The 15671-nt window shown below is 41.9% G+C and overlaps 1 protein-coding gene across 1 annotated transcript in view; it reads left to right on the forward strand.

The window, feature by feature from the left end:
* LOC126484112 (uncharacterized) overlaps positions 1 to 15671 on the forward strand; it is a 273492-nt gene that overhangs the window by 58629 nt on the left and 199192 nt on the right. Inside the window, exon 4 of the mRNA XM_050107490.1 lies at positions 11712 to 12750. Coding sequence (XP_049963447.1) covers positions 11712 to 12750 — 1039 coding nt within the window. The remainder of the gene's footprint in view (positions 1 to 11711; positions 12751 to 15671) is intronic.

Consider the following 15671-nt stretch of genomic DNA (forward strand, 5'->3'; position numbering starts at 1 on the left):
TTAAGGACTTAAGTTGCAAGTGCTACTCTGAGATGAAGAGGCTGGCACAGGAGAGGAATTTATTGCGGGTCGCATCAAACCAGTCAGGAAACTGATGACTTACAGAAAAATAGCTGGTCGCAGGGTTTGAGTGTGGTGCAGACCCCATGAAGCCATGGACCCAGGTTTCAACAAGGCAATGTGCAAGCTAGTTGCAGCTTCATAATGGTATGGGCTGTATTTACATGGAATGGATTGGGTTCTCTGGTCCAATTGAACTGATCATTGACTGGAAATGGTTGTGTGTGGCTACTTGGGGAACATTTGCAACCATTCATGGACTTTGTGTTCCCAAACAACAATTTAACATGTCAGCGGGCGACAGTTGTTCTTGATTGGTGTGAGGAACATTCTGGATAATTCCCACGCATGATTTGGCCACCCACATCACCGGACATGAATTCTGTTAAAAATTTATGGGGCATGCATAATTGAGTGGTCAGTTTGTGCACACAATCCTGCACCGGCAACATTTTTTCAATTATGGGCAGCTGTAGAAGCAACATTGCTCAATATTTCTGCAGAAAACTTCCAAAAACTTGAGTCCGTTCTGCATTGAGTTCATGCATTATTCAGGGCTAAAGGAGATCCAACATGTATTATTTTCAAAGATCTACGGTTGGCACTGAGGATAATTTTATGCCTATGAAAGCTCTCTGCATCACAGGACCATATTTGAAGGCAGCAAGGTCACTGCACACCAACTTTGGTCCATTGTCTTTAAGTGTTGTAGCATTCCCAGAAAGACACTCACTAATTTTTCACATTGTAGAATATCCAGAATTTCACTGGAGAACACCTTGCATTTTGTTGTTCACTTTGTCAGCCACGCAACCATGATATTGACACAATTCAGTCTACACATGTTGCACAATATCCATGGTATCACACAGCTGAGTACCAACAGCTCCCAGTCATGTGATGATACTTGATACCACTGAAAAGTTGGCAATTTTTTGTAGGCCAAGCTTCTAGTCAAGGTATCTGTGAAGACCTCTTTCACAGTCAGAACTTGATTAATCACTATCAGGCTCACAATGATGTGTCACCGGTAGTATATTTAATAAGCATTTCATAAATATAATAGAAAGCAGAGGGAGGAACAGTTAAAGAGAAAAATGACAGAAGTATGTGGAAAAAGTAACTCTCATCAAATTCAGTTACATGAATGTATCACCAACATCTCCTTCTGAAATTAAGGAAATTATACATTCTCTCAATAAGGAAAGCTCATCTGGTTTTGATTGTATATCCAATAGAGTACTAAAACTTTGTTCCCATATAATAAGCCCAGTCTTATCTGAAATATGTGATACGTCACTGTCTCAAGGCAATTTCGAGAGAGACTGAACTATGCCATTGTTAAACCCCTCTTTAAGAAAGGTAATGTGAGAGATGGCAATAACAACCAACCTCTTTCACTGCTGACAACTTAGCAACAATAATATCCTCAGCAAATCACAGTTTGGGTTTCAAAAGAGTTGCTTAGCTGATAATGCCATTTACATGATCACTCACCATATTTTACAAGCATTAAACAACAAAATACACTCCTGGAAATGGAAAAAAGAACACATTGACACCGGTGTGTCAGACCCACCGTACTTGCTCCGGACACTGCGAGAGGGCTGTACAAGCAATGATCACACGCACGGCACAGCGGACACACCAGGAACCGCGGTGTTGGCCGTCGAATGGCGCTAGCTGCGCAGCATTTGTGCACCGCCGCCGTCAGTGTCAGCCAGTTTGCCGTGGCATACTGAGCTCCATCGCAGTCTTTAACACTGGTAGCATGCCGCGACAGCGTGGACATGAACCGTATGTGCAGTTGACGGACTTTGAGCGAGGGCGTATAGTGGGCATGCGGGAGGCCGGGTGGACGTACCGCCGAATTGCTCAACACGTGGGGCGTGAGGTCTCCACAGTACATCGATGTTGTCGCCAGTGGTTGGCGGAAGGTGCACGTGCCCGTCGACCTGGGACCGGACCGCAGCGACGCACGGATGCACGCCAAGACCGTAGGATCCTACGCAGTGCCGTAGGGGACCCACCGCCACTTCCCAGCAAATTAGGGACACTGTTGCTCCTGGGGTATCGGCGAGGACCATTCGCAACAGTCTCCATGAAGCTGGGCTACGGTCCCGCACACCGTTAGGCCGTCTTCCGCTCACGCCCCAACATCGTGCAGCCCGCCTCCAGTGGTGTCGCGACAGGCGTGAATGGAGGGACGAATGGAGACGTGTCGTCTTCAGCGATGAGAGTCGCTTCTGCCTTGGTGCCAATGATGGTCGTATGTGTGTTTGGCGCCGTGCAGGTGAGCGCCACAATCAGGACTGCATACGACCGAGGCACACAGGGCCAACACCCGGCATCATGGTGTGGGGAGCGATCTCCTACACTGGCCGTACACCACAGGTGATCGTCGAGGGGACACTGAATAGTGCACGGTACATCCAAACCGTCATCGAACCCATCGTTCTACCATTCCTAGACCGGCAAGGGAACTTGCTGTTCCAACAGGACAATGCACGTCCGCATGTATCCTGTGCCACCCAACGTGCTCTAGAAGTTGTAAGTCAACTACCCTGGCCAGCAAGATCTCCGGATCTGTCCCCCATTGAGCATGTTTGGGACTGGATGAAGCGTCGTCTCACGCGGTCTGCACGTCCAGCACGAACGCTGGTCCAACTGAGGCGCCAGGTGGAAATGGCATGGCAAGCCGTTCCACAGGACTACATCCAGCATCTCTACGATCGTCTCCATGGGAGAATAGCAGCCTGCATTGCTGCGAAAGGTGGATATACACTGTACTAGTGCCGACATTGTGCATGCTCTGTTGCCTGTGTCTATGTGCCTGTGGTTCTGTCAGTGTGATCATGTGATGTATCTGACCCCAGGAATGTGTCAATAAAGTTTCCCCTTCCTGGGACAATGAATTCACGGTGTTCTTATTTCAATTTCCAGGAGTGTATTGCTGGTTTGTATTTCCTGTGACCTATCCAAGGCATTTATCTGAGTGAATCACAATATAATCCTAGATAAATTGAAGTTTTATGGGATGAATGTTATAGCCAACCAGTGGATAATGTCATATCTAACCAAAAGAATGCAGAAAGTTGTACCTGGTAATTCAACCAGTATAGTCCTGGTTCCTGAGTCAGACTGGGGAGTTATCACATATGGGGTTCCGCAAGACTCAGTCTTAGGTCCACTATTGTTCATCATGTATGTAAGAGATCTTTTATCTAATTTACAACAAACAGAATTAGTTCTTTTTGCAGATGACACTAGTACTGTAATCAATCCAAACATACACACAGAATCAGAAGAAATGGGAAATAAAGTTCTTAAAAGTATCATTGACTGATTTTTTGCAATGGCCTCACTCTCAATTTTATAAAGAGACAACATTTTTAATTCTGCACCTGTAGGGGTTCTACACCAATGATAAGTGTTAACACATTGCTAGGAAATAATAAATAGGGCAGGAGATTCAAAATTCTTTGGTGTCTGTATTGATGAGAGATTAAACTGGAAAAAGCACATTTTGGAACTTATAAAACAACTCAGCTTAACCACATTTGAACTGAAAATAATTTGAAAATCTTGGGGAGAGGCAAATCAGTAAATTGACATATTTAGCATATTTTCATTCAGTAATGTCATATGGAATAATGTTCTGGGGTAACTCATCTTAAGAAAGAATGTCTTCATTGCTCAAAAACATGATGTAAGAATATTATGTGGTACCCAGGCATCATAATCTTCTAGCCGTCTGTTTAAGAAGTTGGGCATCCTGACTACTACTTCACTGGACATTTATTTCCTATTGAAGTTTGTTGTAAATAATCCAATACAGTCCAAAAGGAACAGTGATATACATAGTTACAGAACTGGAATGAAAAATGGCATTCATTACTCCCAAGGTTGTCTTTAGCACAAAAAGGGGTGCATGATGATGCAACAAAAAGTTTTGATCAATTACCTGGTGATATAAAATGTCTGACAGACAGTAAAATAAAATTTAAAAACAAATGGAAAAAAGCCATATTATAAAATAATTTGTGATGGCAATGTAAAATGACTTGTTCTCCTCATTATGATTTAATGTGCAAAACGATCCACGAAACATGAAACTATCTAAAAAACCAATCAAAAGATTGTTTTTATTTTGGACTAGTTGATGCTGTAATACTCAGCAACATTAAGCCAAGAACCCTGTTGTGTAAGAACAGGCTGAGGGGTGGAGGAGCAGTGAAGGTGGTTGTTCCTTGACATTCTGCACCTGTATCAGAACGGTCATATAGGTTTTCTTGCCATAGGAAATTAATTTGTCCACATCAGGGAACCTTGATCGCATCTCTCCTGCAACTCTGTATTATGCTTGCATGAGGCAAGTGATGTACACCATACTGAGGTAGAGCATCTGAAGCCCCATGGCTGCTTTAGCCATGAATGAAGCACCATCTCTTATTAGCAGCAAAACCTTGTCTGTTCACAACATCCGGCCATAGTAGCTTCATAGAATTGCCAGACAAAAGGAGTTGTTGAGCTGTTTACTTTCCCGAGAGCTTCACACGAGCGGGAACATACCTCCATGTCTGCCAATTTACATGATACCAACCATCATTTGCAACATAATGTCCAACCACATTGGTGGTTTCATCTATGGAAACCCAGACCTTTTGGTCAACAGCACTAATTCGTATATTATTGAGCCCACCTTGTAACGCACAAATAAATAGTTTTTCTCAAAGTAGATTCATCTGGAAATGGATGTGTTGTGCACTTCCCCCAGCACTATCTGAAATGTGCATTCTTCAGCTTCTCCATTGGGGTGCTGCAAGACACCATAATCTCACACCAGTCCTTGAAGATTGCACATTTCAAGATGGACTGGTCTTCACAAATAACAGTATTTCTCTAGTGTCATTGTCTACACTTCCCTTCACGCAGCTGCGGTGTTTAGTGGTATTACAGTATTAAAGATTATGGATAAATTGTTGCAAAATTTACTACAAAGTTCAGGGGAAAAATATGACTTATAATTGAAATCCCGATGCTAATGATTAACAACTTACAGAAATTGTGATCATTCAAAAAAATCCATTTTCTACCTCACTGCTGTAATATTGAATATTGAATGGTGGTGTGGTGTTTCTCTTCTGCATTCTTAACATTTACAAACCCCACGCTTCACTTTGTCTTGTTATATAGTTGAATCAGTCATGGCTGTCCTATTGTAATTAAGACAACATTTGGAGCTTTTGAGTCGCAGTTAGGCACAAGAAAGACTTCCACAACTAAGCTTTCGAACATTGGCCTTCATCAACATACACGCGCATGTGCGCGCGCGCGCGCGCACACACACACACACACACACACACACACACACACACACACACACACACACACACACACTCAAGCAAACTCAACTCACTCACATGACTGCAGTTTCAGGCAACTGAAACCACACTGTGAGCAGCAGCACCAATGCTTGACGGGAGTGATGACTGGGTGGGTGTAAGGAGGAGGCTGGGGGGGGGGGGGGAGGGGGGAGGGATACTGATACTATGGTGTGGGTGGCAGACAGTGAAGTGCTGCAGGTTAGACGGAGGGCGGGGAGAGAAATAAAAAGACTTGGTCTGGTGGTGGAATGACGGCTGTGTAGTGCTGGAATGGGAACAGGGAAGGTACTGGATGGGTGAGGACAGTGACTAACAAAGGTTGAGGCCAGGAGGGTTACAGGAACGTAGGATGTATTGCACGGAAAGTTCCCACCTGCGCAGTTCAGGTGTTGGTGGTAAGGATCCATATGCCACAGACTGTGAAGCAGTCATTGAAATGGAGAATATCATGTTTGGCAGTGTGTTCAGCAACACAGTGGCCCACTTGTTTCTTGGTCACAATTTTTCGGTGGCCATTCATGTGGACAGACAGCTTGATCGTTGTCATTCCTACACAGAAAGCAGCACAGTGGTTGCAGCTTAATGTGTAAACCACATGACTGGTTTCATAGGTAGCCCTGCCTTTGATGGGATAGGTTATATTAGTGATCAGACTGGAGTAGTTGGGCCAGCTGCAGTGACCGAGCGGCTCTAGGCGCTTCAGTCCAGAACCACACTGCTGCTATGGTTGCAGGTTCAAATCCTGCCTCGGGCATGGATGTGTGTGTTGTCCTTAGGTTAGTCAGGTTTAAGTAGTTCTAAGTATAAAGGACTGATGACCTCAGATGTTAAGTCTCATAGTGCTTAGAGCCATTTGGAGTAGTTGGAGGTGGGAGTATGTATGGGACAGGTCTTGCATCATGGTCTATTACAGGGGTATGAGCCATGAGGTGAGGGATTGGGAGCAGGGGTTGTGTAATGATGTATGAGTATGTTGTGTAGGTGTGATGGGTGGCAAGGATAGTGGGCAGGACATTTCTCACTTCAGGGCATGATGAGTGGTAATCGAAACCCTGGCAGAGTCATGTGTGGTACTGAGTTACGAGGGGAATGCTGCTCTGTGGGCGAACGGTGGGACTTCGGGAGATGGTGGCAGGCTGGAAAGATAAGGCATGGGAGATTTTTTTTTTTACAAAGTTGGGGGGATAATTACGGTCGGTGAAGGCTTCAGTGAGACCCTCAGTATATTTCAGGAGGGACTGCTCATCACTGCAGATACGACCACCATGGGTGGCTAGGCCCATGCCCTGGTGCTGCTGCTTGCAATGTGGTTTCAGTTGCCTGTAACTACAGTTGTGTGTGTGAGCTACATTTGTGTGAATAAGTGTGCATGCACATGTGTGTGTCTATTGTTGACGAAGGACAATGGCCAAAAGCTTTAATTGTGGAAGTCTTTGTGTTGTGATTATCTGTGACTCAGCAACTCCACTATGTGGTGAGTAGCAACTTTCCTTCTCAATATTGTTACATTCCATCCTGGATTTTCCATTGTTTGACTATTGTAATTAAGTCTGGTTCAAACCAGAGGAAATGGAAGAGAATACAGGTGAGCGAGCACTTGTGGACAATTCAGGTGTTTACTGTTATTTACTTGTGTTTGAAGAAGCATTTTCTTTAAGGGAGCAGAAGAAAACGTAGATAACAAGCATTGTGTATGAATGTTGCAGTATTGTTTCTTGGAACATGAGATACAACACTGATTAGTTAGAGCTACAATGCAAAACTTTGATATTCAGAGAGCATTGCTTTGCATTGAGAATACATCTTTTTTGATTAAGTAAGCGAAACAGCGTAAATAAGTAGAATTTACATGTCTGAATTTTTACGTGAACAAGAAGTAAGATAGACGTAACAGTGAACTGAAGCTCCAGCTTTCCTTAGCATTCTCACAAAACTTCATTACAAATGTTGGATTAGAAGACAACGTGGAATCAGAACACTGGTTGTCAGTGATTAACATAACTTAAAGAAGGGCTAGTGTTTACACTCCAGCTATTAGCAGTGGGAGACATTTAAGTTTGTGATCGTTTTGCATTTCAATAACTGCTATATTTCATATAGTTTCTGATGCCTGCAACTACATATGCAATGTGCTTGAAGGAGTGAAATATTACATACAGCCTATCACAAACAGCTAGAGTGATTATGTCTTCCATGTATTTTAATTAGCCTAAAGGTACATATTCATACTTATTTACTTCTAAGAAATGTATTGTACTTTTCCTTTTTAATAAAAAGAAGCAAAAAGCTTGTTTTTATTTACTCTGTTCCCATCTAATGCAAGCATCTAAGGAATTGGTCTTCTTCACATGCCCAGTTAGTCCTTTGACTACTTTGGCTATTTTCTATCAGGCATATTTCTTTTCTTTCGCATTTGTGCTGTGAAAATCTTGGATCCCAGAATCACTCATGAAATCTATATTTTTGTAATACAAACGTAACATTATCTTCAGACCACTCAGTTGTGCACACAACTCATGTCAGCAACAAAAGTAGAGAAGATAGTACCGAAGCAGATAGGACACGAACTTCCTTCGCTAAAAGACCAACAAGCAGCGGAACACTAGAAAATACAAAATGAACATGACCAAATTAACCAAATTCTATTTGCTCGTGCTCACATACTGTTTACACCAGAGGGAATTCTTTTTCGCTGATTCACATTCTTGTGTTTGTGCCAGTGTAAACCAGGCTTTAAAGAGTTGATGAGTGCAACAACCCATACGGTCATTTGTTTGATTATTGGTAAAGGCAGTGAAGTTGCTTCTAAAAGTAATGATGATTCCTAACCAATAAAACCAAAGTACAATTTTTTTTTAATGCCATTGAGAAAGAGTCCATTACACAGTCCAACAAAAAAAATTTTTTGAAAAGCTTTTTTTTTACTTTAATAGCTGAGCATTATAGAGTTTTATGAGCTGAATCCAAATCTAGCCTTATTTTTTTGTATCACCCATAGCTTTCAAGCAATATGCTTTTTATTATATAGCATAAAAATCCTATGCTATACAGTAAACAGGGAAATTAATGAAATGCTTTGTTACAACATAAGCATGGTTTGTGTTTACAGTAAGCTGCTTAAAACAACTATGTGTTAATGGAGGTTTCACTTGTCAACTGGAATTGGCTTGTATTTTCTTTCTCTTTTTTCTTTGAAGCTTCTTGTGTAACTGTTTCTACGATGAGTCGCTTGCTGAACTTCTCGGTTAAGTGACCAACAGTAGTCCCATTATCATGATGGTGTTCCAGCAGCCTTGGTAGTGTTTTTCTATCACTTTGATGTCCTGGTGAAAACGCTCTCATTACTCTTCAGTAACATCTCCCATATTGTTCGGGAAGTAATCAAGGTGACTGTTCCAAAACTGAACTTTGAGGCTCATTAAACATCGTAAAGTTTTAAACTTCTTTAACATTGTAGCTATAATAGAAATATATTCTGGGTCTTTTACGTGTCCTAAGAACTTTGTAAGCACTTGCTTGAATGATACCCATGCTTCTTTCTCATTTAAGGTCAAAGTTAACATCAAACATCAATTTTCTAAGGTCAGGTCCAACAAAGACACCTTCTTTTAGTTTAGTTTCTGAAAGGTGTGGAAAATTTTGGCAGAGATACTTAAAACATGGTCCATCTTTAGGCAAAGCCTTTACAAACTATTTCATTAGGCCTGACTTTATATGGAGAGGTGGTAGGAGTACTTCTTTTGAATCTACAAGGTTTTTGTGTAGAATGTTCTTCTCACCAGGCTTTAAAGACTCCCTCAAAGGCCAGTTCTTTCTGCACCTGTGTTGATCCCTAGCCCTACTGTCCCATACACGAGAAACATGGAAATTTGGCAAAGCCACCTTGCTAACCAAGGAGGATGCATGTTACTTTCAGATCGCCACATACCATCCAACCATGAGCAGAATAAGCTATTTTATTTAGCACTACTACTAAGTTTTCATAGCTTTCTTTCATATGCACAGAATATTACCATTGTGTAATAAAACAGCCTTAAAACTAGTTTTGGAGGAATTAATAAATGGCCTCCAGTCTTCCTTTTTGTATTCAATACCAAACTCATTAGTCAGACTGGAAACGTCTGAGCAGTACACTAAATCACCTTCTTGTTGAAAAAACTTGGAAAATTGCTGCTCTCTCTCTCTTTCTGTACATGTATATTCTGGTTCCAACTGCCAATCAGTTCTTTTCTTTTAATCTAGAGCCAAGCAATTCAGCGTTTTCTTTCGTTAAGCCCAGATCCCTAACCAAATCATTAAGCTCGGTCTGTGTAAACAATTTGGGTTCTAGACTTTCTGTATTACAGTAGAATTCGTCGTCATCTGGTTCATGTAAATCTGATTGTACATCAGAAAATACTTCTGTTGGAATAGAATTTAAATCATCTGGTAGTTCATGAACCGGCAAATCTACACCATGCCTTACTGGTTGGATGTCGGCCGGAAGGTTAGGGTAGCTTATTACCTCTTTGTTTTTCGAAGTATGGCCAGTAATATCAACACTGAAAAAGTAGCAATCATCTGAATGACTTTTTGGCTCCCTCCATATCATGGGAACAGCAAATCTAAAGGCTTTTTTTTCCTTTTATACCATTTTCTCAGATCTTCAACACACACACATAACATACCATATGCAGCGCCCAAGATTGATCTTGATCACCAAGTTTAGATCCAAAGTATGATAGATAAACCTTTTTCGCAAAGTCTGTAGCCCAGAATGAGATTTTCACTCTGCAGCAGAGTGTGCGCTGATACGAAACTTCCTGGCAGATTAAAACTGTGTGCCATACTGAGACTCGAACTCGGGACCCTTGCCTTTAGCAGGAGAGCTTCTGTAAAGTTTGGAAGGTAGGAGACGAGGTACTGGCAGAAGTAAAGCTGTGAGGACGGGGCGTGAGTCGTGCTTGGGTAGCTCGGTTGGTAGAGCACTTGCCCGCGAAAGGCAAAGGTCCCGAGTTCGAGTCTCGGTCCGGCACACAGTTTTAATCTGCCAGGAAGTTTCAAAGTCTGTAATGTTTCCTCGGTATTTTTTAATCACAGATTCACCACAAATATAACAAACTGTCAGCAGAGTTTTTACAACCCCAATTAGACATTGTACTGAGCACATGGACGGGAAACGGGAAAGTGAGGTTAGGTTGACAGTAAATGAAACACCATCTGTTAACACAAAAAAGAATTGACTTTTTTTGCCAGCAAATGTTTTTCAACAGTGCTACCATCGTCATCTAGATTCATTACACCTCCTTTTTAAATTATTTTAACTATATAAAAACTGTTAAATTCTTTAAAAAATAACTTAATTTAATTAATTTAGCTGTAAAATGTGAAGAAATGGTGGGTGATACAGTTTTTTAAGTATCGTATTTGTATTTCCCACCCAAAAAAACATAAGAATAAGGTATTTTCAGCAAAAAAGTTTTTCCATCATTGGCCTGCGTTATCAATACGGTGTGCTGCTCACAGTATGATCACCTGTAGTAGCCTTTATTGCAGTGACATTAACCTTGACTCTTGTGCTTTCCTCGTCTTCGCCTTGCAAAACACGTACAGCAATAGAAGCAGATTGGCTGTGTAGCCTATTTCATGAGTAAGACCTTCTCTTATAGAGTGAAAAACCTTATTTGACGTACCTAAAAAATTAGGAATTCCATCTTTGCTACTCTACAAAAGAAGGTACCATTTTAGATTTCTCAGTCCACAAGAAATTGTCTGGGATAATTTTATGCTGCATCAGCATGTTATGTCCGTTCTTTTTATCTTTCTTCTGTTATCTTATTTAATAATACATTGTTATTAATCATTATTACTAGTCTTCTGATAGGGTGCTTCAGGTATTGCTGCTGATTTATGAGCATAAGGCCGTGGTCCAAGACATAATTCTCTGCCTATCATTTCATCTTCCACTGCCAAAGAGATTATCAGAGGCTTTTTAATGACTATCACAAACTCAAACAGGTTCCGCAAGCCAAACCGTAAGTTTTGTGATGGTTAAAGCCTCTGATGATGTCTCCAGCAGTGGAAGACAACTTGTTTGGCAGATAATTATGCTTTGGACCCCAGCCTTATGTCCATAAATCAAATACTAGTATTAGCACAAGTACCGGCTGTGAAAGCCAGCATTCTGTGATTAAGCTGCATCATTGTTTTGAAATTACTTTTCTGCCTATTTCTTAAAGTTTTGAATGCATTTTTTACTAATGGCGTGTGTGGTGTTTTTTTTAGGGGGAGACAGCATCTGCTTTCAGCATTTCAGAATTTATATTTTTGGTTGAGAAGAGCAGCATTTCTAGTAATGAAGCATTAATGAATACTTGTTATTCTGCATACTGGATATTAAGAGATACCTTGAATGAAGCTGCAGTCTCAAACTTAAGCTTTGCTACCCTGTTGGACAGAGGAAAGCTGTGCATAAACATCCTATCATGCTGTGGTGCCAAGTACCTACAAGTGCTTGTAGATACAGCACTGAAAATTGACAAGTTATCAGACATGTTCGCAGCAAATAACTCAGTTAAAGAGAATCTCGACTTCTTAATATATTCCTTAAAAATATCAGTGGAAGCAGTGAAACTTACAAAAATAGAATATACATGTATGCCATTTTTACAAAAATATATACAATTGTTTCTGACAGTTTTAAAAAAGGATGTGCTGCAGAATTATCTGTATTTCAGTGATGTTCTAAATACAATGAACAATTTTACTGAACTAACAAAATTTGAAAATGATGAAAAACTATGCATATCAGTACTTTGTGAATTAGCAGCTAAAGGTCAACCTATACCCAGTGTCAGTAATTTAGCACTGAAAGAATTCATTGATTTGTTAGCTTCCAAGCACTCATGCAGATTCGGAAACACAGTTGCATTTACAATATCTTCAATACCTTTTGTCTTTTCAAAGCTGATTACTGCCTGGTCCAATTGGTCAGCTCAAGAATGGCAAACTATATGGACTTCACCTGTTCAGTGTGCATTTTATGATTTGATCTTGAAGCTCCTTGGTGTTTTATATGAATTGTTGCCCCCTGAAGGAGAAAATATTCAGAAAGAAAAGAGTACAGTTGATTCCATTTTAAATTTGCACAGGCTTAATGTAAAATTAGTTTATCATATGCTGAGACAGTCAATAGATGTGAAATTGGAAAACCTTGACGTGGCCATTCCTTTGGTCACAAACATATTAGATTTCTGTGTCAAATGGGTGCTTTGTTTAAGAGACTCTGGACATGGAAACTGGGTGCAATCATGGGAGCAATTAGGTATGTATTTGATTTACAGTTACCTATAGCACTTAATATTCCATTTCATTTCTTGATTTGTAATTTTATTCATTTAATGTGTACTTGTGTAAATAGTTCTTCCCTAGTAGTCGTAGTAGTAGTAGTAGTAATAATAATAATAATAATAATAATAATAATAATAACCTTCAGATGTCTGTCTCAATCTTATCGTGTCTTTTGGAATCCAAAAAAAGAACTCTTCCTTTCCTTCCATTCATTTGTCCTGCCCACATCCATTTCATTTTTGTTGCAGATATAATGTAGTCTTCCAGTGCAATCTGTCCCTTGATCCGTTTGCTTTCCTGCCTCAGTAATTCATAAAATGTGTGTTTCACAGGGTTTGCCCGAGTTCTGAAAATCAGGGAATTTCAAATGTATCAGGGAAATTTGAAAGAAAATAAAACTGGAAAAGTCTTGTTTTTGTCTCAGTAGTATTAAATTGTCTGTTTACTGAGATGTTATGCTTCATCCCTGGCTGGGTGCAGCAGAGTACGTGCACCTGTTCCCTACACCCTCATTCCTACTGTTTCTCCCCTTCCCACCCCTCTCCACAGCTTGCAGTCAGTGCTGCCACCACCACTTGATGCTTGTCTAGCAGCTGCGACGAGAGGCAGGGAAGTGTGAGGAGTGGTGTATTTGGATCTGATTCTTAGAGGTTGTTGATGCAGCAGCAGGAGACAGTGGTCATGTGTCCGTGAGTTGTGTCTCGGTGATTGTGTGTGCGCACTCGTTTTCTGACGAAGACTGTAGGCAAAAATTTAGTTGTGAGAGTGTCATTGTCTTTGTGCCTGTCTGTGGTTCAGTGATAATCTTTACGGTGAGTTGCTACTCATCCTCATTATTATTGATTCTCAGAGTATTTGCGCAAGTTATCTGTTGCGTGGGTGATCACCACAGTCTCATTTTCATCAACATGATGTCTGTGACGTGTGATAGCTGGCCACACGAGTGGACTTCACGGCAAGCCACAACCACAGGCCATTCTGCAAGTATCTCTAACGGATCTGGCCTGCCGATCTGAAGCTTATCCTTTCCTATTAATGTGTAGGCCCTGCCTGTCGGATCTGGTCTCACCGATCTGCCCACAGGCTGGGTCTTTCTGTGCATAGTGTAATGCGGTTGATTTTCATGGTTTATCCATGGACCCAGGACTGGGGTAATCCTCAGCAGGCCAAAGGCCACCGGCGATGGATTTCAGGAATTGTGACTGTTTCACGACAGGTACATTGTGCAGTGTGACATTTTATAGGCATTTTATTTGGTCTGATAAAATTTGGCACTTTGAAAGTAGTTTATATATTACAAAGTATAGACGATAAGAAGGAGAAAATTGTGGCAGTCACTGCAGTTTGTACGCTATGTACTCACGTGTTTTTTGAAAGAAAAATCACACAGTACCTGTAGAATAATACATAACACCTATAGTGTTGGTTTCCACGGCTCTTCCCCACCTTGTACATTTTTTTCAAGAGGCCTACTTTTTTCTGAGGCTATTTCTGAAAGCAGCGAAGGTATTTTAAATCTGTCTAGTGACTCCAACGAAAAGCTTATTTTTGACACCAAATGTGTTTCACTTTATTGAAATAAAATAGCATCAGAGGTCTTAATGAAACGTCTATACCATTTGGCTAGCTTTCTCCATCTAAAAACAGTTCGTCACCAAAGAATACTCAGTATTGTGGAACACTCAGTATAATGTCGTTTACTGAAACTGAACTACACTTCTCGAAATATCACTATACACACACAAAGAAAAAAAAATAGATGTAGACGACTATTCATTAAGAGCGTCGGTAAGGTCCGTTGGAGCTGATCCTAGCTCGGCGAGGAACTGGCTGTATTGCTGCTGTGCTGGCCTTATAAAGCTGGCGGAGGTTGGCAGAGTACTCCAACATTCCCTGTGTCTGTGATGCGACCGCTGCAGAAAAAGGTTCGCATTAGTCTCAAGCAAGTTCTGTTTATTTTGAAGAGTTGTATTCCTCTTGGTTGCGCCTGAAAGTGCTTGTGTATGTTATATGGTACACAGGGGAGTCTTGAGTGTAGTCTGCCTGGCAGGGGCCATCTGTGGCAGACATAACATACCTCCCTTCCGTGGGGGGAGCAGTGCGAAAGATCGATAGCTGCTGTGTCGTGGAGATCTGTGGCTGCGGCTCCCTGGAGGAGCCTGTGGAGGCTACCTCTTGCAGAATATGGTGCTGTACATCCTGCGATGCGGGCTGACTGGCGTACTGGTTGTGATGGCGGCATGGGTGGGACCAGTGGCATCGGTTTGTCTTCATCGGTGGCCCTTGGCTGGTGGGGAGGCGCCAAAGAGGGGCCGGGCAGCTGGTCTGTCGGCTGCGGTTGCTGTGTTGGTGGTGCTGGTGGCAGCGACTGATGCCCTGAAACGTCACCCAGGTAAAACAGTGAGACGGCAGTAGTGAAGGGGTCTGTGTAGGTGGTCCGGACTGGTTTGTAGAGGGGGGGTGGTGGTCCGTGTCGTAGGGTGCGGTGCAGGTGGCACAGGGTAGCGAGGACGCAATTGATTTTGATGGTGACGGACTATGTGGCCATCCAAGATGACATCAAAAAGTTGGCGAGCCCGGGAACGCTGGATGACGGCGGGCAGCCAACCTGTGTTGGTGCCAAAACCTCAGGTCCAGACTAAGGAGCCAGGGAAGAACCACGACTGTCCAGGAGGAATCTGAATTCTTGAAGAGGGCAAGAGAAGATGTAGGAGGGTCCTGGGTTGGTGGCCGTGGAGTGCTTCTGCTGGGATTTTGTCCCCTATCGGAGTGGCTTGATAGGAACTGAGGAATAGCGTCAGAGTATTTTCAAGGGAGTGGTCTTTGGTATATTTAAGCATTTGTGTCTTGAAAGTCCTGATCAGGCGTTCCACTTCCCCATTGGATTGGGGATGG

Source organism: Schistocerca serialis, chromosome 6 (assembly GCF_023864345.2).
Source record: "Schistocerca serialis cubense isolate TAMUIC-IGC-003099 chromosome 6, iqSchSeri2.2, whole genome shotgun sequence".
Classification (NCBI taxonomy): domain Eukaryota; kingdom Metazoa; phylum Arthropoda; class Insecta; order Orthoptera; family Acrididae; genus Schistocerca; species Schistocerca serialis.